Consider the following 23,973-nt stretch of genomic DNA (forward strand, 5'->3'; position numbering starts at 1 on the left):
AGCTCGCCGATGTGCCCTTCTCCATCCCGGTGGTGCCACCCCCAACCCCCCAATTCTTGCAGCAAGCGAAGGCTACGTTTTAAATGACATCTCTTCCAAAATATGTCACCAAGCACCACTCCTGCCGGAGCCGCCTGGAGTGGGGCGGGCGAGTGCGGGTCGGGAGGGGGCAGAGGCGGCCGAGGGGCGGCCGGGCGGCTGGCCGGGGTCCCGGGGCGCGGCGGGGGGCGGGGGGCGGGGGCCGGCGGCGGCGAGGCGGCCTGCAGGGAGCAGCCGCGAGCCGGCTGGGCGCGCCGAGCCCGAGCCCCTGCCAGAGCGGGGCGGGGGAGGGAGGAGCCAAGAGCGGCCGCCGCCTCTGCCGGAGGAGCCGCGGGGCCGCCACACTCGCCCCCCGCCCCCCCGCGCTCACTCGCACTCACACCCGGGCGCAGGAGGCGGGCGGCCCGGGCCCCGCCGGCCCCCCATGGACGCCCCCGGCACGGGGCGCTGAGACCCCCGCGTCGCAGCCCAGCCCGGTCCAGCGCGCCACGCCGAGGTAAGGGGGAGGGAGCGAGGGGGCATTAATATGCAAATGCCTCGCGATTGATTATGCAAAGCCGCGGGGCTCTCTGGCCAGCTCCCAGGCGGGCTGGGGGCGTCCGGGGGGTACCCGCGGCCAGCCTCAGCCTTCCCGGGCGCCCCGGTGACCCTGTCACCGGCCGGGAGCTTGCAGCTTCAACGCCCTGGGGAAGGGAGGCGTTGCTGGGAGGTCGGTGGGCCCCGGGGTTCGCCGGCGGAGATGGCGTCCGGGCCTCCCCCTCGAGGGCCCGCCCGGCCTCTGTCCGGCCAGTCCGCTGCGCATTCCCGGGCCCGGCCCCGCTGCCGGCCGCCGGAGCTCCCCCGCCCGCCGCGCCGCGGTTTGTTTACGGTGCGCCGGAGGCCTGCCCCCCCAGCTCCCACCCCCAGCCTCCCAGGCCGAGGCCGAGTGGCCTTTGCAAGGCTGCCTCCAGCAGCGGAGGGCGGTAGGAGTGGGGTGGGAGGTGGGCTTGCACGGGCCCCAGGAGAAGGAAGTCTCCCCCCCCCCACTTCACTCGCCTCCCCAATGGAACATGGCTCTCTGGTTGCAACACAACTAATTGCAAAAACGCGCCTGGGTGTGTGTGTGTGTGTGTGTGTGTGTGTGTGTTGGGGGGGGTGTATCTGGGGGTCCCTGGGTAATTAGGGGAGTTGCAAGCTAGGGTGGTTGGGGAAGAGAGGGAGGAATGGGCCCGTGTTGTGTGCCACCCGCTTCCCTCCCCTTGCAACGTGTCTCTGGTGCCCCTTCTCTGCCTGGGGCCCTCCCTTGTCCAGTGTGAAGGTAAAGCCTGCGGGGTGGGGGTTATAGGGGCAATGGAGAGAGCCTCCTGTTTTCCGGGGGAGAGGGATTTGGGGGGTGGAGGTCTGGAGGTCGCAGAAGGAAAGCCAGTGGGATGGAAGCCCACCCCTCAATGCTGGCTCAGGCCCCAGGAAGGGGAGGGGTATAGGGGGCTGTGGTCCAAGATGAGGGGGAAAGCAAATGTGCCATGCAGACACAGAGATATCCCCACACACATGGCCACATGCACACCCAGGGACACCCAGGCAGACTCAAGGACAGGAACTGCTGGACACACCCACATGGGGACAAGGGAAGAGGCACGCTGCCACTGCACAGGGGAGCTCAGAAGGGTGGGACACACCCACGGGAGACCAGCCCATGCACATACCCACGCATAGGGTCACGGGGAGATGCTCTCATACACAACAAGGAGGAGTCGCTGTCACCCACACAGAAAAAGTCACTATCGCCTGCATGCATGAACGCAGAACAATTGCACACAGCCACACATTACAAAAGCCCCTGTCACTCACAGGCACACACGTGCTCGCATGAGCCCAGTCACACAGGCATCATCGCCTGGCCGTGACAGTCGCTGTCACTTGGTCAAACGCAAATGCAGTTGCACATCAACACACGTATACGCAACTCAGCAACAAGTATTTTCCTGGACTCTTACTGTGGCTTTCTGAGGTGCTGTGTACCACAAAAAAAAAAAAAAACAAAAAAAAAAACCTGCTCCCATAATGGTGGAAGGCACGCAGTTACTATAGATAACATTCCGTCTCTTTCCCTTGTCATCCCACCCCCTAGATGGTGAGCTCCTTGAGACCCAGGAGAACACTGGAATTGCTCTGGATCCCACCCAGAGCCGAGCATAGGAAATGCTCCGTAATTCTTTTCAATTGATTGACTGTGGGAACTCTGGACACAGGTGCATGCATCTGCATACAGTCCCGGGGGGCTCAGGTGCAGGAGGCACTCAGAAGTTTCAGGACCGCACAGTCGCAGGTCTATAACCCCGGATGCACACACTGTAGCTGTACGGTCAGGGCACACGCAGTCGTAGACTTTTCCCCTCAAGCTTCCTCCTGCCTTCTTTTTCCATTCCAGGCTCTTTTTTTTTTTTTTTTTTTTGAGGGACAGAAAAATCAGAGCAAAGAGTAAGGGGGAGGGGGTAGTGTTAGGTGACTTCAGGAGCTGGGATGTCCCTGGATGCCAGGGGGAAGGGAGTCTTGGGGACACCTGCCTCCTAGGGAGCAGCCCCCATCCCCAACCCAAAAGCAGCTAACCTCAGTGCCCCTGCTGGGCTTGTTGGTCTGGGCCATTACTGGGGATGCTCACCGGCCTACCCCCCTAACCCCCGCCGAGTTCCTGCCTCCCACCGGGAGTCTGGCCCCTTTTCTCAGCTCTGCCCTCCTGTCTAAACTTGGAAGCCTCCCTTAGGAGGCCGTAAGCTGGTGAGTGTCTGGGTGAGTGCTGTGTATTTTTGACTTGGAATTTTACTCCACCGCGGTCTCCGTTGCCCTTCTCGCTTGTGTCTCTTCTCCCCCCACCTTGTTTCTGCACCAGTCTGTAACTCCCTCTCACCCCTTCCCGATCCACCCGCCTCGTTGACCCCTGTTCTGGTGTCCGTTTCTGCCGCAGCCTCCATGCTCCGAGCTGGGAACCGGCGGTGAGGTTCTCCATTCTTCTGCAGTTGCTAGTACTCAGACCCCGCCCCTTGGCCTGCCTGCCCTGCCTCTGGGGTCAGCGAGAGGTTGGGGTGGGGGGCGGGGGGCTCAGCTGGCTGCTCAGGACATCCTGCACTTCCTCAGCGCTGCAGCTGCGGCCAGCAAGTTTGGGGGGCTGCGCATAGGGGGAGAAGAGAAGAGGTCAGCCCCTGCCCACGCTGACTTCTCAGGCCAGTGGGCTCAGCCTGGGTGGAAAGTCTGGGTGGGCAAGCCACGGATGGTTAGCGGAAGCTCCTTCCACACTGACCCACTGGAAAATAATCGCACCCCCCCCCCCAGGGGCAGTGGTGGAAGTTGGCAGGACCCAGCTGAGCAGGACTCACAATGGCCTTTCTCCACATCCCTGGCAGCTGAGACCCACCTCAGAGATGCCCAACAGCTGTGTCCGCTTTGCCCAGCCTCTGAGTCTGGTTCTGAGGGTACAGCTGCCCAGACTTTGTGTGGGGCTGTGTGAGGCCCTCTCCCATGGGCTGGCCCTTCACTTTGGGCTGGCAGGGCGGGCAGTTCTTCCAGAGAGGAAATCTGAGCAGGGGGCACTTACATTTCTGGCCATGCTCCCCTCTAACTGTGGTCTGGACGATGGATGAGGGGGTACTGGCACAGATTCCACCCTAGAGAATCCATGGCTGCTACGAAAAGGGAAACTGAGGCTGGGTCACAGGGAACTCATAGCTGGATGAAAGAACAAGGTATTGTTCTTCTAGCAGGTGATATGCTGTAATGGTTAAAAACAGGGATATATATGTGTGTGTATACATAGATATATATAGGAGCTAGAGTGCCTGGGTTTGAATCCCACCCCTGCCACTGGCAGTTGTATAATCCTGGGCAAGCAATTTAACCTCTCCTTTGACTTATCTGTAAATTGAGGATGGTAATATGGCCTCATTCGGGTTTTTGAGGATTGCAGCAGTCAGAATATATGAAATGCTTTTAAGAAGTGCCTGGTGCACAACAAGTGCGGTATGTGTTAGCTGTTACAGCAAGGAAATCTGTGGGTCTGGGGTCCCCTGGAGTTCTTGGAGAAGCTTGGTGGAGAATTGGATCTCCTGGACATCACAGGCATGAGGTGGGGGTGGTAGGGATAGTGGGTCCCTAATCTCCAGCCTCTTTGTCACCTCTCTCTCTCCCGCCAGGAGTTTGGGCAGCCTGGAGCCCCTCTGCCACCACTGTGCTTTCCTCCGATCCTCACCTTGTTTAGCTGCTTCTTAAAGGAGCCCTTGGTATCTCAGCCTGGGACACACCTCCCCAGTTAGGGACAAATGCACAAATGTTTGGGCATCACTGCATCTCTGTTGGGACAAGTCTGAGCACTGGGAGTGTGGGAGAGGAAAAACAAGGAAAGCAGGCTCCTGTCCACAACCCCTCTCATTTATGTGTGGAGTAAGTCACCCTTCCTCTCTCCTGGGGACCCAAAAATCTCAGCTACCTACCATCGATCTATCATTCAGGACCCACCCTCGGCTGACAGATTCCCCACCCCTGCGCAGAGGGGACATTAGTGTGGAGGGTGGGGGCAGTGAATAAGGAGGGTGTTGGGTGCAGCTCTTGGGGCTCCAGGGTCTGTCCTGGGTGGCCTCTCATCCTCTGTGAATCTGGTGACAAAACTCTTCTGTCTGCCCTCCATCCCTTTTATGCAGCTCCCCCAGGACAATGGCAGGGATATGCCCTGTGGTGGGCCACTGGGGCACCTCTGGAGTCAGGGCGCTAATCTCAACCCTACTTCTCATGGCTGCAAAGGTGCTTGGGGGACTTTTTGCCTTGTGGGGAAGGGAGGCATGCATGACCGTGGTGGGAAGACCACTGCCTGGGAGTTGGAGGCTGGGTTTTTGCCACTTGGCAGTTGCTGACTGTGGGTTTAGGTTTTCATAATCTGGAGACAGGGATGCCCACCTTGTGCGGAGTGAGGGCAAATAACATAACGTGAGGTGACACCTGTAGTCAGCCCCTGTTGCGAGCTGTCATGGCCAATGAGGTCTGTGGATTCTCTTCTCTTCCCGGGGTCTGGAATGCTGCAGGGTGGGTGGGGACACACAGGCCACTTGGAACCAAAGACCGTTCTCAGGCTCTCACAGAGGTGGCTGGGGCTGGTGGAGAGAGGACCGTGTGGTTCTCAGGCATGCGGTGTTGCTTGCCCTCCTCCCTGGCAGGCCACGGCTGGGGCACCAAAGGGGGACCACCCTGTGGCATGCTGGGCGGTGAGGTGGTCCAGAGGGAGGCGTCAGAAGTTCTCTGGGCAGACAAGGGGAGCAAGATGGAACTCACCGGTGCCCAGAAAATGCTCTTTGCTCTCCTGTTTGGGAGGTGGGCACCCAGTCTGGGCACAGGGACTGGGGTTAAAGGTTAGGGCCAAGAGCACGCCTCTAGCAGTGGCACAGAGCAGTGGGACTGGACCCAGCCCCCACGCCTCTTCTTCCTCCTCACTTCCTCTTGTAAGGAGGAGATGAGCTCTTGGCTCCCAGAGCCGCCTGTTTCATTTTCTCTTTTACCCAGGCGCATGGGGCGTGGGCGAGGGAAGGGGAGCGCGCGGACCCCAGGCTTTGGTGGCTATCGGGCGTCTTGGTACACATCAGTGAGTGGGTGTGTTGCGCGCATCCATGTGTGCGCATTTTGTGCATGTGTGGGCCGGGGAGGGCTCTGACTATCTGCTGGAATGGGGTACCGGAGCCCGCGGCTGCGCATGCGGGGTGAGTGTGTGTGTCTGCACGTGTCCGTGTGTGTGCGGGCAGACTCGGCTGCATTTACTTGCTCTCTCTCTCCCTCCCCTCTCCCTCTCTCTCCTCTCTCCCTCTCTCCCCTCTCCCTCTCTCCCTCTCTCCCTCTCCCTCTCTCTCTCTCCCTCTCTCTCTCTCTCTCTCTCACACACACACACACACACACACACACACACACACGATTTTCAGTCTCTCCTCCGTTTCCTCATTCCCTCCGACTCCCAGCTCCTCTCTCCCCGCTTCCCTCTCAGTCCCTCCTCCCGCCTCCAACCCTGCCTGTGCCTGTTAGGCTTGGCTGGGGGCTATCTCTGCCTCTCCGGGGGTGCCTGGGAGAACATCCCCGCTTTTCGTTTCCCCTCGACCATTGCCTTCCCTCCTGGGCGGAGCTCCCCAGGGCTCACAGGCTTCTCTGTGCCACCTCCTCCTTGGAAGAGGGGAGTGGGGAAAGGAGGACCCCAGCCCTGTGCCCATGATGCCATCTGCAGTGAGCGCCTTGGCCCCGTGACATTCATGCCTCCAGCCTTCAGCTGCCCCAGCTCCCAGCTCCGATTACCCATTGGCTGCTGGGGGGGTGGGGGCAGGGAGAGTGTGCTCAGCCTGGGGGTGCTCCTAACTCTGCCCTCCTGGCTATTTGGATCTCTCTCTCTCCATTCCTTGTGGGGAGTAGGGGGGGTATGGAGATCGTGGGTTGGCAGGGAAGGGGCTGAGCTCTTGAGCTGGAGCTGTGGGCACCACCATCGGCAGTAGGCGTGGCGGGGGGTGTGCTGGTGAGTCCCACACCTGGGCGCCCACCTTGCTGCCTGATCGGAGCTGGCCTGGGGTGGGAGGAAGGGCAGGAGAGCAGCAGGTGGGTGAGGTTATGGTGGGGGTGGGTGGAAGCCCAACAATCTTTGATGTTCCTACTGGGCATCTGGCCCAAGTCAGGGCTACTGTTTATGTCTTTCTGTCTCTGACCTGCAGTGGGGAATTTCCTGTTATATTCTTTTGGGGGAGAGGATCCTTTTGTTTTAAGTAACCAATCTCCCCCTTATATCCCCCACCCCCATCTCCCATTAGCCTCCAAGGCCCCAGAGTGGCTCGGGAGATCAGACGTCAGGGGTCACTGCCCTTGAGCTCCAGAATCCCTTCTCTTGAGGGCCCTGTGAGAGCCCACCTAAGGCTGCTGCCTCCCCCTGGCCCCTCCCGCTTGCCGGGCTGGTGCCTGCGTCTGTGTACTCCTCCGCCATCACACACCTGCCAAATAGTACCTCCCTTCCCGCCTTCACCCCTCCTCTCCCAGCACTGGGATAACAGAGAGTTGGGTGGGGCAGCCCCCCCACCTCAGTCCATACCTGAGAGTAGCACAGTGGGGGATCTGGGAAAGGAGGTAAAGGTCCCAGCCCTGAGAGGCAGCCAGCCCTCCACCTGGGAGCCTGTGTTGCTGCTTCAACCTCCACCGTCGCCAGAACCCCCAGGGGCTGTTGGTGTCTGTGGCTGCCCATGGGAGCCCGTGTTGGCACAGGCGGTCATGTCTGCACACAGATGCCTGTGTTTGCCTGTGCATGCCCGCGCGTGTGTCTGGGGGGTGTGTGTTTGTGTGTGGGCTGCAGTGGCCACCTGGGCCTCTCAGCATCACCCTCGTGGGCCCCCCCCATGGTGTGCCGTCGGGGCATCAGTGCCAGATAATTGGGAGTGCGGGTGAAGTATCTCCCCCGACCCTAGCAGCAGGCAAAGGGGAAGGGGAGAGGGAGGTGCGAACCTCCCCACAGCACTATTAATAGCCCACATGCCAGGCCACCAAGAACCAGCTGTCACCGTGGAAACCATTTCTGCTCTCCCCTCCCCCCAGCCTCCGGGAGGTGGGACTGGGGCGGGGCACCGGGCACCCCCACCCGTCTTCCTTTGTCGCCTTTCCCTCTCTGGGTCTCCTCCCGCCTCTGTCCCTCTGTCCCCCGCCCCACCTCCGCGCCGCCTTTCTTCTGCATCCTCTTCATTGTCATCGCCGCCTCTACCCCATCCCGGCCCATCTCTTTGTTCTCGCCCCTCCTCGTCTTTCCTCCCCTTTCCCCCTTCGTCCCGTTCACCCTTCTCCTCCTCCTCTTTCTCCCCGTTTCTCAGCCCCCCTCTCTCTATGTGTGTCCTTCCCTCCGCTTGGCAAGGAGGAGGGCCGGGCTTCCCTTAGCACATTAAGGACAAAGTTCAGGGGCCCTGACAGGTGGGGCCGAAGCCAAGAGTCGGCACAGAGGAGACTGGTGTGGAGACCTGGGGGCTCGATCCTGGGCAGAGTTCCCCCTCTGGCAGCCCTAGGCATCCTTCCAGGGAGTCCCTTGGGTCCACCGGACTGCAGAGTGGGACAGTCCCGGCAGCGGGGACCTGGCATGGTGCCTGTGGATGCTGCACTGGCCTCTTGTCTCTGTGCCCCCATCCCAGAAGCACTTAAGCTTAATGAAATGTTTCCCCCTCCACGGGCGCCTTGCCCACACTGCCACCAGGCAGCTCTTATCTGACAAAGAGGGAGTGGGTGGCCAGGCCCGCCGACAGGTGGGCCTTGCCTTCCGGCTGTCCAGCCTCCTCTCATCTCGGGGCAGCACGGCTCCAGCCCCTCCGCTTCCAGGGGGCTGAGCCTCTTCCTCTGCAGGTCTGTGCCTGGCAGGCAGGGGAACTGAGAGGATTCCAGGAGGAGGGGTGAGAGGCTGCCCTTCAGGGTGGGTGTCCCTGCCTCACTTCCCCGTGGACTTTTATCTGCCCATGGCCAACACAGGCCTGGCCCACGTGCCATGTGCCTCCCTGCATGCTGGGCTCTCTGCCCGCTCTGTCGCCTCAGAGGCCCAGGTATGTCCCCAGAGAGATGACAAGCAGCCCTCAGGGGTTCCAGCCTCTTGCTAAGTGCCAGGCGAGGGTGCCCTGAGCAGCGAGGGCAGGACCTTGCTCCGCTGCCTGCTGCCAGGGGCTCCAGGGAGCCTGGGTGGTACCGACAGGCAGCAGGCACTGGTCTGCTCGACGCCCCTCCCAGCAGGCACGTGCAAGCCCTTGGCAGTGCCCAGACACATTTGGAGTTAAGACTGGGCCTGGGAGGGGGAAGGGAAGATAAACATGGTGGCTTAGGTTGGCGCTGCCCCAGGTGTGCCCTGTAGGGGCAGTGGCAGGAGTGAGCGGGGAGGGGGTTCCTCCAGCTCTATGGCCTGGGAAGGAGCTGCCCACGCCATGCGCTGCCACCGGGATTCCCCGCCTTGCCCAGGCCACAGCTGTCGGTACCCATTCCTGCACACCCTGGCTGCCTTCACCTGCCCCCAGGGCCTGCTCCCTGGGGCTGCCCCTCTCTCCCTGTGCCCACTCCTGTGCCTGCCTCCTCCCCTCCCCGGGGGCGCCTGGGCCTCAGGCTGGCGAGTGGATTTTTCCAGCTTCTGTAAACAAGTGGTGGCAGCATGCCAGGTGGGCAGGAGACAGGCGGGGGCAGCACCGCAGCCAGGGTGTGCCAAGCACCGAGGCACAGTCTTGGGGGGAGGGGGAGACAGGGAGACACCCAGCCCCGAGGGGAGAGAGAGAGAGAGACATTCAGATGCAGACAGACAGACCGAAGGAAGCTTCACTGGGCACAGAGAGAAGTGGAAACAGAGGCGACAGAAAATAGCCCTCTATTGTCAGCCCCACCCCCGCGACTGCCCTGGCCCCCCTGCCCCTCAACTCTGGCTGGGAGCGGCAGGCCCCTGTGCCCAGGCCATGGGCAACCCCACCCACTCCTCTTCTCCCCCACCTCCACCCCTTAGGGCTGGCTACACCATTATAAATTTATAACAGGAATTTCTCCGCAAGCCAAGAAAAACTTGACCTACTTTCTTGACGGCTCCCTGGGCTAAGGCTCCCCGCTCGCACCCGCCCCCCCCCACCAGTGTCTCCTGTCCAGCCCCCAGTGCCCAGCTCTGGTCTGTGGGGGTATCAAAGGCAGAATGGGCCACCCTTCTGTCCTCCTGCCCTGCTCCCCAGGATGGGGACTCACCCCAGTGCCCTGTCCCATGGCCTGGCCCTGCCCTGCCCAATGGCCTGACTTATCTCTCCCTTCCCCTCCCACCCTGACTCCTTATCAGTTCCTGGAGGTGGGGCCGGGGGGCAAAGCTTCTGGTGCGGCAGCCGCACTGTGGAGGGATGAAGGGGTGTGTGCAGGGAGCCGCACCTTTTGTCCCCTCTCATGTCCCACACCTGCCTGTGTGGGCAGACACGGAGCCTCAGGTCTACAGCCTGGGGTCAGCAGTGTGGCGTGGAGGGAATGGTTGGCTCAGGTTGGCACTGACCTGGACCCCAGGTAGCAGAACAAGGCCAGCGTTGGAGGCAGGCTGCTGACTAGCTGTGCCCACTTGAGTGAATGTTCCAGCTTTCTGAGGCTTCGTTTACTCACCTGTGAAGTTCTGATACCAGAGGGCACATATTCTCTGTGCCATTAACGGGGGTTATTTTCCATTCCCTGTTCCCTTGCCTTCCTGGTGGGTGGCAGCTCAGCTACACCAATGGGGAAGGGGAAGCCTGGTTCTCAGACGGAAGTGTGATGTGGGACCTTGTATGGGAATCTCCTTGTGGGGCCAGGGTTGGGGAGTCATAACTGGGCCAGCAGCTGGGGGAGGGGGCAGCTCCCTACTATTTTCAGCATCCCTCTTCATTGAGGCACTCAGGTGGGTGTTCAGGATTCCTGCATGCCACCTCTACAAACCATGCTTCCTTCCCCAGTACACCCCTCCTGTCCCCCGCCGCCCTGTGCCTGGGCTCAAAGCTGCCCATCTCTGGTGGCCTCTTGCCCTACAGTACTGATGCGTTTTAGGAAAACTTGGCGAGGGGGTTGGTAGTAGCAACTGATGTTTAACAGATGCATATTAAGGGCCAGGAACTTCCCAGGGGGCGCTAGTGGTAAAGAACTCGCTTGCCAATGCAGGAGACACAAGAGAGGCGGGTTCGATCCCTAGGTCAGGAAGATTCCCCCGAGAGGGAAATGGCAGCCCACTCCGGTATTCTTGCCTGGAGAATCCCATGGAGGGAGGAGCCTGGCAGGCTACAGTCCATGGGGTCTCAAAGGGTCAGACACGACTGAAACGACTTAACACACACACAAGGGCCTCACTTGATTGTGAGGATTGAGACAAGGTACATGGATGACCTCATTCTTTCCCTCCATCCTTTTTTGTGTCTGGAGATCAGGCTGTGGAGCTCCAGAGTTGCTTGCTGTGTGGTGGTTATTTATTTTTTTGCCTGTTCTCTGTTGATTTGAATGGCTATCCTGGTCTTCTCCCTGTGCCTGCCCTCTCTGACTACCGCTATCTCATTATTTTCTTTTTCAAAGTATTTATTTATTTATTTGGCGTGCTCCAGGTCTTAGCGGTGGCACACTGGATCTCAGGTCTTCCTTGCGGTATGCAGGAACTTCAGTTGTGGCTTGCAAACTCTTAGTTGCAGCCTGTGCGGTCCAGCTCCCTGACCAGGTATTAAACCTGGGCCCCCTGAATTGGGGGCATGGAGTCTTAGCCACTGGAGCACCAGGGAAGTCCCCCCACCATCTCATTATGAGCCCCAAAATGTTGGTACCAAAGGAATCCTATTTGCCTAGCCCCACCATGGCGCCGCCTTATCCCTGCCTCTCTCCTCTCTCTGCAGGGACCTCTGGACAGGACAAGATTGAGAAGTTACTCTTCCCACCCAGGACCCCTTTACAGACCCGACTTGTTCCCCCACCCAGCCCTACCACCTGCCATTCCCTGGCCCCTTTCACCGCCCGCCCCCCTTGGGGCTCAGGGCATGGTGTGAAAGGCCAAGTGCTGAGGCGGGCACCATGGGTGCTGTGCCCTAGGGCCTGGGTGGCAGGGGGTGGGTGGCCTGTGGGTGTGCCGGGGGGGCCAGTGTGCCCACCCCAGTCTCTCGGCGTGCTGGAGGGCATCCTGGATGGAATTGAAGTGAATGGAACAGAAGCCAAGCAAGGTGGAGTGTGGGTCAGACCCAGAGGAGAGCAGGTAATGTGTTCGGCAGCTACGTCGTGCCAACTCCTAGGCAGCAAGCAGGGTCACCTGGCTAGGCCCAAGAAAGCTGAGCTTGGGCCTTTTAAGTACTTCTGTGGAGGGGGCCAGGGCGGGGGCATGAGGCCAGCCAGCCTGCTGCCTACCTTTGCCCAGGAGATGAGGTCATGTTCCCATGTGGCAGTGAATTAGGCACCTGGATGGACAGATGCCCATTCTAAAAGGGGGAGGTGACGTAGAGTAATTACAGGCGGCAGGCACATGGCCCCTCCCTGGATGGTGCTGGGCATCTCAAATCCTGCCCCCTCATGGTGTCCCCTCGGCCACCCTCATCTACGTCTGTGGAATCCAAACAGCCTTGCCATTTACCTCCTTCCCTCCTCTCCTACCAGCTCATTCACTTCTGACTGCCAGTGTGTGGTCCAGAAGCCATGGTGCCTGTTACATGACATTTCAGGGCACATGGTCCAGTAGCTGTTGGTCACAGCTCACGCTTATATTTGGATCCTACTGGGAGCCTCACAAGCTCTTCCTTGTTCATGGGCAAGGGCGGGCACTGCCATGGGGCTCCTCCCAGGAAGTGGAAGTGAATACCAGCTATGAAGATTTTGCTCCCACGTGGAGCAGACATCAACCTTGCACACACAGCCAGGGATGGCTTACCTACCATCTGCAGTGCCTTTCAGGAGCTCAGAGGGTCTCTGCCTCTTCCATTGGCTCCAAGTGGCACAGAGCTCCGTCTCTGTTGGCATGGTGCCCTGGGAGCTGGGTACAGCCTGTGCCTATGGCCAGGGAGAGGGTGGGGGATGGGTGCTCTGGGGAGCAGTGTGGCCGTTGCCTAGGAGACCAGATCCTGAGCCAGGAGGCTGGAGTCCTGGCCCAGCAAAGCCCTGGGGCCCAAGACTGGGTCCCTGGAAGGGTGGAGGAAGTGGATGGGGCTGGTGGTTGGATAAGGGCAGTGGGGTATCCCCCTACCCAGTCCCCACCCTGCGGAACTCTGAAAAAGATTTAGCCTGTTATTACATAGCTTTCACTTACAGCCTCTGTACCTCCCTGCCCAGACTTCTTCTGTGAGTCTGGGAGAGTCTGCTCCTAACGCAGAGAAAGGCGGGAATGCCAGTTCCTGGTCCCCCAGGACTGCAGCCCCTCCCCTAACAGCCTCCCCTCCCCCATGTCTTTGCGCCACCTTGTGGCTAGCCCTGGTACTGCACCCAGAGGCTGTAAGTCTGATTAATTGCTGAAGACCGCCAGCTCAGCTGGGGCCTCGGTAGCTAGGCGGTCCCCCACACCCACCCCCTGCGGAGACAGGAGGCAGATCTGACCCTTGAACCGTTCGAGAAATTAGACAGGGGTAATCCCCAGGGTGTGTGGAACACAGAGCTGTCTGTGACTGTGACCCTGGTCAAGGTCACTGTGTCAGTGGGTTGGTAGTTGCGTCGGGCTCTGGAGGGAGGGCTCTGCAACATGCCACCCACAGGGTGGGTGTGAGGGGTTATACAATCCGTCCACGCGTGTAGAAGGGTTATGTAACCTGTGTGTGCTGAGGTTATGTAACACGTATGTGGAGAGGCTGGCCACATACGTGTGCAGTGGCTGAGGGCTGCTAGAATACCTTGCGTGGAGGGGCCCTGGGTCTTTGTTCTGGCTCTGACCCTGGCCCACCGTGTCATCTGGCACAGGTGGGGCCTCAGTTTGCTGTTCTCTTAAATGGGGGCTGTGGACAGGGTGGCTTCGGGAGTCCCATCCTTTTCTCATGTTCTTGAGTCTAGATTCTGGTGGTCCACTGTGGTTATGTAGCGTGTGTGCATGAGCTGCAAATCTAGTGACATGCTCACTGCAGGGAGGGCCATGGTATTATTAGGTGCCTGTCTAGAGGGTTGTGAAACACGTGGGCATATTCTTGAGGTCGTATAACATTTGAGATAGCCCTGGAAGTCACATCCACATAGATAATAGAGACTGCTGCTTACGTACCATGCTTGGGTTTATACTGAAGGCAGCATAGCTGTTCATATGTTCATATGTGCTGGTTTTATGCTGCATATATTTGTGTATATTCTAAAGCTTATATAGTTTTAAGCATGTCCTAAAGATTCATGCCCTAAGATTCTTCCTGCATATGTGTCAAGTACTGAAGGATGCTTTATAGATGATGGATGTTTAAGGTTCTCCAATGTGTGTGTGAGTGTGTGTTGGGACCCTTGAACATGCTTGTGCCCCAGCCAAGCCCCTTATCTCTTGCTCAGATAGCTGGACCCTTCTCAGTTTTGTCAGCTGACCTGAAGGTGGGAGGTACATAGAGGGAGTCAGGCCTGAGGCATGACCTCAGCCTATTGGATGCAAAGGGGGGCTGCCCAAGGTCTGCTCTCTGATTCTACCCACTTTACCCCTATCCAGTACCAGGTCACCAGATGGAAAGCGAAAAAGAAAGAACGGCCAATGTTCCCTGAAAACCAGCATGTCAGGTGAGCCTGGCTGCGTGTGCCCTTCCTCCCCACCCTCAACCCCACCGAACCAGCAAAGGGCTCTTCCAGGGCCTGGGCTGGTACCAGCAGTTCCTATGTCCTGTGGGAAGAGCCTCCTGGAGAGCTTGGGATGGACTTGTCTGGGTGAGAGGTGTGACATGGAGCTTGCCCCAGCCATTGAGGATGGAGTAGGTCAGAAAGGGCCTCTTCCCTTCTCTTCTCCCATCACGCCCTTGCTTGAGGTCCCCGAGATGAGCTGCTGCTGAGATTTCCTTCTCCTTCTCCTGTGTCCCCTGCCCCTGGGATGCAGCAAGAGAGAAAAGCCCTGAAGGGGCAGTCAGAAGAACTGGATTCTCCATGTTCTTAGGGAAGGGGATGAGCGAGATGACCTCTGATATGTCTCCAGGACTCTGCCTGGAGACAGAGAACCCTTCAGGGAGGCTGGGCAAGGAAGGAAAAGTGGGGGGATGGAGAGAGTATAGCAGCCTCTCTGCTGGGGCCCCAAGCCATGCCTGCCTGCCTGCCTCCCTTCCTCCCTCCCAGGGTATATCCCTAGTTACCTGGACAAAGACGAGCAGTGTGTCGTGTGTGGGGACAAGGCAACCGGTTATCACTACCGCTGCATCACTTGTGAGGGCTGCAAGGTATGGACCAGCCAGCTCCTGCCCCTCCCCCACCACCTGAGCCCCCGTCTCGTTCCCTTTAAGTCCCTCAGCACCTGGCCCAACAGACAGCTCTATAAACGTCTAACCTAAAGCCCACCTATTTCATCGTCATTTCCCTTATTCATTCATTAATTTGTTCATTCATAATCACTGCTCTGCCACTCCTAGGCAAGATGCCTCATCTCTCTGAGCCTCAGTTTCTCCATCTATAAAATGGGTTAGGATAATGATAATACCTACCACATAGCATTGTTGGGAGAATTAAATGAGATAATGCACATCGAGTATTTAAAACAGTGCCAAACAGAAGAGAAGCACTCAACAAATATCTGCTTCCATCCATCCAGTCAGTGTATTAAGTGTCAGATGTGTAGTATCTGCTTTGACCTCAAACTGCTCACAGCCTATGAGAGAAAGACTGACATCAGCTGAAACCAATATCAGTGTTTTTTAAATGTAGTTCCTGGACCGCCTATAGTACTTGTTAAGTGCAGGTCCCCAGGCCTCATCCCAGCCCTACTCAATCGGAACATTTTGTGGTGGCTGCCAGGCATCTGCCTTGGAACAGGCTTCCCAGTTGCTTCCACTGCCCCTGAAAGGTTGAGAACCATTGCTCGGGAGGGGCATGGTGGAGCCCAGAGGAGAGGATGGCAGAGTCTCCGTGGGCAGAGGGGACGAGATCGTAGACTTGGGGAGACTTAATTAGATCTCACTTTGGGCATTTCAACCTACATGGTTTGTCTAGAGTCATCACCTCCTAAAAATATAAGACCTTTCAAGAAACAGAAAGATTAAGAATACATCAAGGCTTCAGGATCCTCTTTTCTTGGTGTCAGTCAAGCCAAGACCACCAGGAGTGGAGAGTCCCCTGGCAGCGTTCCTGGAAGCATCACCAGCAGTGTAGCATAGAGCAGGGAGTCTCACCCTCAAGGCCCTCTGAGTCCCAGTGGGTCATCCCAAAAGGACAGAGATGTCTTCCCACTCCTACAGAGTCCGATGGTATAGGTTTAGAGTGAGGCCCAGGAATCTGTATTTTTGATCAGTAGTCTAGGTGGATTTTAACTGCACCCCAGAATCTGAGAGCTCAGACCTTGCGTCTCATACCTCAGATCCAGTTCTGACCGTTCAGCCCTATAACTTTGGGCAAATGGCTTAATCTCTCCAAGCTTCAGTTTCTTAGTTGGCAACATGGAGATAGTAACAGTGCCTACCTCATGGGGTTGACACCAGCATTAAAGGTGATGACACGTGAAAGAAAAGGTTTAGAAGCTCCTGGCTCATAGTAAGTATGCAGCAGACATTAGCCCTTCATATTATTACTGCCATCTTGAGTCTTGAGGTTTTTTTTCCTTTAAAGCAACGATTAAACCCTGTATGTAAAACTGAAAATTTTCTTTTCACGCTAATACAAGTCCATACCCAATGCCTTTTCTTGACTTTTTTGACATTCTCCCCGCCCCCCACCATTTCATGAATTCCACCTGCATAGGCAACAGGCAGCGTGTATGAGAATGGTTTGGGGGCAGTGTTGTTTTTAGAGTCGTTTAGCAAGATGGAAAATCAGGTATTAATTGGATGTCCAGAGTGGCTGTTCCTACAGGCCTCGTCATATTTCACACCCTCCCAGGCTCAAATCTCCTCTCCATGATCACCATCCTTACCTCTGCCACCACCACTCCCCAGGTACCCTCTAGGCAGTTGGGGGCTGAAGATGTGTGTTTCTAAGTCCTGGCAGAGCCCAGGTGATGCTGGGCTTGCTCTGTCCAGAGAATGCCAGGTCCCTTCACTAATTCCCCTAGCCCCCCCACCCCCTGCCAGAGAGCTGCATGGTTGGCTCAGGAAGAAAAGATCGTGATCACGCCATGCTCTGTCTCCCCCGGCCCCCGCCCCGCCCCCACTCCAGGGCTTCTTTCGCCGCACAATCCAGAAGAACCTCCATCCCACCTACTCGTGCAAGTATGACAGCTGCTGTGTCATTGACAAGATCACCCGCAATCAGTGCCAGCTGTGCCGTTTCAAGAAGTGCATCGCTGTGGGCATGGCCATGGACTGTAAGGGGACGGGCGGGGGACCCGGGCCAGGCGGCTGTGGGTGGGGGTGTGCTCAGATGTGGCAGCTCCCTTCCAGGGTGCCCACAGGGCAGAGTGACCGTCTGGGTCAGGCTGGTGATGGAATGCGTATTCAGAATCTCCAGGGAATTCAGGGAATTCAGCAGTCCCTGCTGCCCTCATCTCAGAAGGAAAGGAAACAGAGCATTCCTTTACTGGCCCTGAGCACGGGCCCTGGTGCCTACCTGCCTTGCACCAGTCAAGGGTCTTCAGAGAGGGTTGTTGGGTAGAAATAAGTCCTGAGTACCCCACCATAACGCAGTATCTCCGACTACCAAGGAAGGCACTCCACTTCTCTGTGGGGTGAGAGAGGGCATCTTCTGTTAGCTAGGGGCTGGATGGCTCGGTCTTCCAGGAACCACTGTCGCCTTTAGACCAGAACGTGGTATTCTCTGGATCAGCCCAAATCAGACTTGATGTGGTCCCAGTGATGATCATGATCCAGGTTGTACCACCCAACTACTAGGGAAGTCATTCAGCCTCTCTTGGCCCTTCCCCTCAGTTTCTCCAACCTGAACACTGGGAAGAGTAGTTTCTGAGCAGGTGACAGAGGTGTGCCGTGCAAAGGGCATTGTGTCTGTTGTTGGCAGTGGTTCTAGATGATTCGAAGCGGGTGGCCAAGCGCAAGCTGATTGAGCAGAACCGAGAGCGGCGACGGAAGGAGGAGATGATCCGATCACTGCAGCAGCGACCAGAGCCCACTCCTGAAGAGTGGGACCTGATCCATGTTGCCACGGAGGCCCATCGCAGCACGAATGCCCAGGGCAGCCATTGGAAGCAGAGGCGGAAATTCCTGGTAAGGAGAGAAGGGGCATGAGTGAGAGTGGCAGCCTGGTGGCCCGGAGAGGAGAGCGAATTCAGAGTCCTGCCTCCTCCAGCCTTCTTAGATTAGTCCACCCCAAAGCTGCTAGTCTGCACAACTTGGCAGTTATGATTTGTACAGCTGTGTATGTGCCACTGCCTTTTCCATCTGATTGGGAGTTCCATGAGGGCAGGGCCTTGCCTCATCAAATTTCCAGTGAAGGGGGGCGGATCTCTCCTCTTTTTCTTGTCTGCAGTGACTGGGAGGCAGGGGCAAGGACACAGTCATGGAACAGTATTTTGGGGAACCTCCTGGGTGCTGTGCGTTGTTTTGGGCCCTGGCAAAACTGAATGCCAAGGAAATGGTCAGCGTGGGAAGAGATGGACAGTTGGTTATGTATGGTGGGGAAGGCAGAGAACTCCTGATGGATGGAGTGTGTCAGTGGGTGAAACAGTACACTGTAAGGAGCACCAGCTCTGAAACCAAGCACGTGTGTGTGTGTGTGTGTAACAGGGATCAAACTGCCTGGGTTCAAATCCTGTTTCCACCACTTACTAGTGCCTCGATCTTGGGCTTATTACTTGGCTTTACTCTGTCTCAGCTTCCTCATCTGTGAGATGTTGATAAGTATAACATCAACTAATGGTGATAAGTCATGGTGGGGATTAAATGAGATAATATGTGTAAAACACATGACCTAATTCCTCGCTATGTATTAGTCAAGTGTAGCTTCTGTTGTTATGACATTACCACTGCTGGTGTTATGATCCTTATTATTAGCCAGCTTGGAGCTCTGGTGCTAATCTGTTCTCTGCTGCGAGGTGGGAGAAGCCCCAGGCCTGGGACACAGAGTCCCTAGGTGCGGTGGCCCCACTTCCCCAAGCTGCCTTGGAGCTCCCCCTGGTGGGCAGGGAGCCTCAGCGAGTGGTTGAAAGGGGTCTGAAGCCCCAACTGGCCCCCGTCTCTCCCTCTAGCCGGATGACATCGGCCAGTCACCCATCGTCTCCATGCCAGACGGAGACAAGGTGGACCTTGAGGCCTTCAGCGAGTTTACCAAGATCATCACCCCGGCCATCACCCGCGTGGTGGACTTTGCCAAAAAACTGCCCATGTTCTCCGAGGTGAGTGATGGGTGGAAGGAGAGACCTGGCGTCACACTGCAGGGAAACCTTGGGCTGCTCCCCGGGTCACCCAGTCCCAGCTCATCCTTATCTGAAACTCTCTGGACAGGGAGCAGTTCCTATAGTCAACACACACACATGCACGCACACATGCACGCATAGGGCGAGCTGATTCCTAAAGAACTAACATTCTGTGGGCCCAGCCTCTCCCTGCCCATGTCCCCGCAAGTCTATGTGACCATCCTGACTCTGGAAGTTTTCATGTTAAAGAGCACTAACTCTGTAGACAGGCTGCCCTGCTGACTTGAGACCTTGGCCACGTGGCCTAACTCCCTAAACCTCCCTTTGCTCATCTGCAGTGGGCATGGAGGTAATGACAGGACCTAACTCAGAGACCTAGTTGTGAGGCTTAGTGAAACAAGGTAGGTCTGTCACCCAGTGCAAGGGTAGCTGTCCATAGCATGCGTTCCCAGTTGGTGGTGGCCTCGAAGTTCCCAGGGGCACCTTCCAGGGACACTCATGGGGAGGGTCATGCTGAGTGTTCCTGTGGCTCTGCAGCTGCCTTGCGAAGATCAGATCATCCTCCTGAAGGGGTGCTGCATGGAGATCATGTCCCTGCGGGCGGCTGTCCGCTATGACCCCGAGAGCGACACCCTGACGCTGAGTGGGGAGATGGCCGTCAAGCGGGAGCAGCTCAAGAATGGCGGCTTGGGTGTCGTCTCTGACGCCATCTTTGAACTGGGCAAGTCACTCTCTGCCTTTAACCTGGATGACACGGAAGTGGCTCTGCTGCAGGCTGTGCTGCTAATGTCAACAGGTACCTAGCCCGGCTGGGTGGGCTCCAGAGCTTCCAGGGACTGAGAGCTTGGCTGGGCCCCAGGCTTGTCCTTCTTTAACCCCTCAGTCTCTCGGCTCCCCAAGCCCACCTCTCTGGCCCCCAGGCTTATCCCTGTCCCCAGGCCCATCCTCTGTCCACTGTCCCCTGCCCTGTCACCCATCCCCTCTCTGTTCTTCTCTCCAGGCCCATCTCTAGCTGCCCACGCCCTCTTCTCCTGTCCTGGCTCCATTTTTCACCTCTGCCCACATCTGCTCTCTGTCGCTCATAGTCCCCTTTGCTCCCCACGCCTGACTCTGCTCCCATCCACCTCTTCCCCTCCCTCCTCTGTTCTCTGTACCCCCGTCCCTGCCCCCAAGCCCCCAACCCCCCAACCTCCTCCTCTGTCCACGCCACCTCTCCACCCCCTAGGCCTGCCTCGTCTCCTAGTCTCCTCTCTTCCCAGGCCCACCTCTGACTCCTCTGTCTGCTTTACCTGCCCCTCCACCGGCTTTGCCCTGCGGTTGCCGCCCCCACTTGCCCCCTGCCCCCCGCAGAATGCACACTTCTCTCCACGTTCCCCCAGCCTCTCAGCCTCGTGCCCCTCCTTCCTTGCAGACCGCTCGGGCCTGCTGTGTGTGGACAAGATTGAGAAGAGTCAGGAGGCGTACCTGCTGGCGTTCGAGCACTACGTCAACCATCGCAAACACAACATTCCGCACTTCTGGCCCAAGCTGCTGATGAAGGTGACTGACCTCCGCATGATCGGGGCCTGCCACGCCAGCCGCTTCCTCCACATGAAAGTCGAGTGCCCCACCGAACTCTTCCCCCCACTCTTCCTCGAGGTCTTTGAGGATCAGGAAGTGTAAAGCCTCAGGCGGCCCGAGGGTGTGCGGAGCTGGTGGGGAGGAGCCTGGAGAGAAGGGGCAGAGCTGGGGGCTGAGGGAGACCCCCACACCTCTTCTCTCCTCCCTCTCGTCCTTGGATAGATTCAGCTCCCCACACAGACCCCCACACTGCCCTGTCCCTCCTCAGAACCTCCAGCCCTGGGACAGGGCAAACAAATGAACTTGCTATGAAAAGGACAGTGTGGGAGGCAGAGGGGAGGACCGTGTCCTGCAGTTCCTAGGACCCTGTCCTCTGAGAAGGTAGGAGAAGGGAGGGAGAACTAGGAGCGGACAAGCCATCTTGACCGTAGGGGATAGAGGAATGTGGGGTGGGGGCAAAGGCCCTCACTCACCCCCTACACACACACAAGAGAGAGCCCCCTCACCCAGGCTCTTGGCCTAGGTCCCCCCTCCAGGCTGAGGGCCTCTCTGCTTCCCCAGATGCCTGGTGCAAAGAAAGGCTTGGCTTGGCTCCTCCCCTGGAGGTTAAAAATTACAGTCATTCTAACTGCACTTTGGAAACCAGGCAAGGGGAGAAGATAAATGAAGAAATACTAGACAGAGGAAAAGAGAGCAAGCGACTGATAGAGAGATGATATTAAGTTATTAACTGAGGCTGGCCAGAGGGGAGGACCCCCTCCCACCCCCGAGCACTTTGAGAGCTGCCCCTCCTCCCCCCAAATCAGAGAGAACTGCCCCCCACCCACGTCAGGTCCCCAAGGGTAGGGCTGCCATCAGAGCTGTGAGTTAATACAACAGGGTCCTGGCCATGCCCCCTCGCCTTGCCCGCCTCTGTGCCCTTTGGCACCCCTGCCCCGCCCCAGTATTCCCTCTGCTCTCTGCCACTCGTGCCCGCTGAGTTCCATCTACCTCTCACTCTGGATGCCAGCTGGCCCCTCACCAGCCTGCCCTGCTGCCCGCACAGCTCCCCTTTCAAGTGCCCAGCCCCGGGGGCCTCTCCCTGTCACCCCGCTCCTCTTCTGCACCTTGGCACCCACACAGGAAAAACTGTGGCTCAAGCTCCCGCCCTCCTCACATCCTGCAGTATTAGCTACGATCCAGCTGCTGCTGCCCCCAGGCGGGGGTGGGGGGCAGCATGGGGGGAGGCGAAAGGGGTGTGCCTGAGCTTCTCCCAGAACGTGCACACCCACAGATCCCTGTTCCCGCCCGTCTGCTGGGCTCTCTCTAACCCCTGCCCTCCTTCTTTCCCGCTCCCACTAGCACTACCCCAGACTCTGGGCGGGCGGGCCCCGGAATGGGGGTGCTTAGATCAGTGGCACTTAGTCAAGGCCCTGGGGGAGAGGGCGGTTGGTGCTCCGCCTTTTTCCTTTGAAGCTCTTTAGGCCAGCCGCCCCTGTGCCCCTGGGACCCCTTCCCCTTCTTCTTTTCTCTAATTCAGGGACTTTGGCTTGAGCCACCTCCCACCCTCCTGGTGAGGAGTGCTCTGTTGGTCTGCACTTGGGTGAGCTGCCCTCCTCCTCCCTTCTTTGCCAGCGCCCACTCCGCAGGGAAGAGAGGGAGGGAGGAGGTAGCCCTCTGAGGGTGGGGGAGGGAGGGCGGGGAGGGACAGAGCAGACCGGAGGGCCCTGGGCTCAGGGCTGCATGTCGGCAGGGATGGATGGGTGGACATAGATGCCCCCGGAAGCCATGGGGAATGGGGCAGGGGGCGGGGGGAGGGGTGCCAGGGCTTCCTGCGCTTTGCACTATGGGGGCAAAATGTCTTAAGCAGTGGGGAACCTGCCACCCCACCCTGACCCTCAGCCTGCCACAGCCCCCTATACACATGCACACACATGCGTGGAAACACACACACACACACACACACACACACACACACGGGAAGGCAGTGCTATGCTGCCCATCAGGGCATGTCCTTTCCCCACTGTTCAGGTGTTCTGACGGGGGTGGAGGGCCTGGAAGAGCAGCGCTGTCACCTGGGCGTGTGCCTGCCCCGCCCCCTTGGGCTCTTGGGCTGCCCGTGCTGTCTTTGTCTCCATCCCCATCTCTCTTCTGGGGTACTGATTCCTGTATTATTCCAGTCCCATGGATAAACCCTCTCATACCCTCCTCCCACCCCTGGGGGCCCAGTGGAATTCCTGACCTGTCTGCTGTCTCCCCGTCCCTCCATCCCCACCGCCACGTCTCCATTCCCATTCTCAGCCATGCACATGGTGGAGAAAAGGCCTCCACGAGGCTTGGCCTCTTACAGGCACTTGGGAAACCCTCCCTACTCGCCCCCCACCCCCGCCCAGTCATACGAGCTGTGATCCCCGACTCTTCCCCTTCCCCGTAACCCCGACCCCTCCCCCATTCTCAGTGAGGTAGGGTGTGTGTGTGTGTGTGTGCCGTTTCTCCGTGTGAATGTGTGAGCAAGTACACGTGGTGGGGGAGGAGCTGGGGGACTCAGGAGTGCCACGCACCTGCTCTAGCGGGGCAGCCAGCCGTCCCAGCCCCTGCTTTGGAAGTGGGGGACAGGGCCCTCTTCTGGGGGCCATTGGTGCTAATGAGGGGGATGGCCTTGCCGTGGGTGCTTAGCCTGCCTTCCCCAGTATTGGCCCGGGGAGCTAGGGCAGGCAGAGTGGGGGCAGCAGGTGCAGTATTGGTGGGAGGAGGGGCTGCTGGGACGAGGAGAGGGCCAGGCCAGGACAAGGGGGCGCCAGAGCCATGACCACTACCCCGCCCCACACCTGCCTCTGCATCTCAGTATTGCCCCTCCCATCAGTCATGACGCACATACCTCATCCAGCCTCCTCCCTGCTCAGACCTGGGGAGGGTGGGCGTGGAGGAGCCCCTACCCCTTCCCCTGGTGGCGGGTCTACAGGGCTGGGAGAGGGCGGGGCGTGTGACACAGACACCGTCCAGAAGGGGGACAGTAATTCCTGCCCTGGGACTCCTGGGCGGGAGGAGGAGGACACTTCCCTGCAGGCGCTACTGAATGTATGAGAAGCTGGTGCTGGGGTGGGGGAGGGGCTGTGGCCAGAAACAGGGAGGGTGGTAGGTCCCTTCCCCAGGGAGGGGTTGGGGCCAGTAGGGGTGACTTGGGGGCTCCTACTCCTGCCCCACGTTGACAATCAGTATGTCTGTTATGTGCGATTTTTCACCCCGTTGTGTTTTGGGTCAGGATTTTAAAGAAAGATATTTTTATGGTAATTGTTGCTCGTCTATTTTACTATATATTTATGTAATAAATATATGATGAAAATAACCCCCTTGGGCACCCCCCCCCCTTAGACTTGCGTGCTGTTTCCCAGTATCCTCCCATCTGCTGGCAGAGTACCCACCCCCAAACTGACCAGATGGAGAGGTGTGCCCCCAGCCTTGGCCATATTTCCACCACCCCTCCCCCCCGCCCCAAA

General features: G+C 58.2%; 1 protein-coding gene across 2 annotated transcripts; it reads left to right on the forward strand.

Annotated features, from left to right (window-relative positions):
• The first annotated feature begins 83 nt into the window (after positions 1-83).
• THRA (thyroid hormone receptor alpha) lies at positions 84-23,970 on the forward strand. Of its 2 annotated transcripts, none has more exons than XM_088829058.1 (8): positions 84-535; positions 14,153-14,220; positions 14,764-14,864; positions 16,789-16,936; positions 17,584-17,789; positions 18,770-18,916; positions 19,475-19,733; positions 20,349-23,970. In XM_088829058.1, the coding sequence occupies exons 1-8, from the start codon at positions 84-86 to the stop codon at positions 20,597-20,599; spliced, it is 1,632 nt and encodes a 543-aa protein (XP_088685184.1). In that variant the 3' UTR covers positions 20,600-23,970. The 2 variants fall into 2 exon arrangements, with proteins under 2 accessions (XP_088685184.1, XP_088685183.1); XM_088829057.1 differs by lacking the exon at positions 84-535 and adding an exon at positions 11,404-11,752.
• Positions 23,971-23,973: the final 3 nt, after the last annotated feature.

This window comes from Moschus berezovskii, chromosome 20, assembly GCF_049115385.1.
Source record: "Moschus berezovskii isolate FMDL1 chromosome 20, NW_MosBer_1.0, whole genome shotgun sequence".
In the NCBI taxonomy this organism is placed as follows: Eukaryota; Metazoa; Chordata; class Mammalia; order Artiodactyla; family Moschidae; genus Moschus; species Moschus berezovskii.

Bases quoted from the DNA above. Each gene is read 5' to 3' on its own strand.
- THRA (XM_088829058.1), top strand. From the start codon at position 84: ATGACATCTCTTCCAAAATATGTCACCAAGCACCACTCCTGCCGGAGC. The intron at 536-14,152 runs GTAAGGGGGAGG...ACCCCTATCCAG, and splicing joins GTCCAGCGCGCCACGCCGAG to TACCAGGTCACCAGATGGAA. The intron at 19,734-20,348 runs GTACCTAGCCCG...CCTTCCTTGCAG, and splicing joins TGTGCTGCTAATGTCAACAG to ACCGCTCGGGCCTGCTGTGT.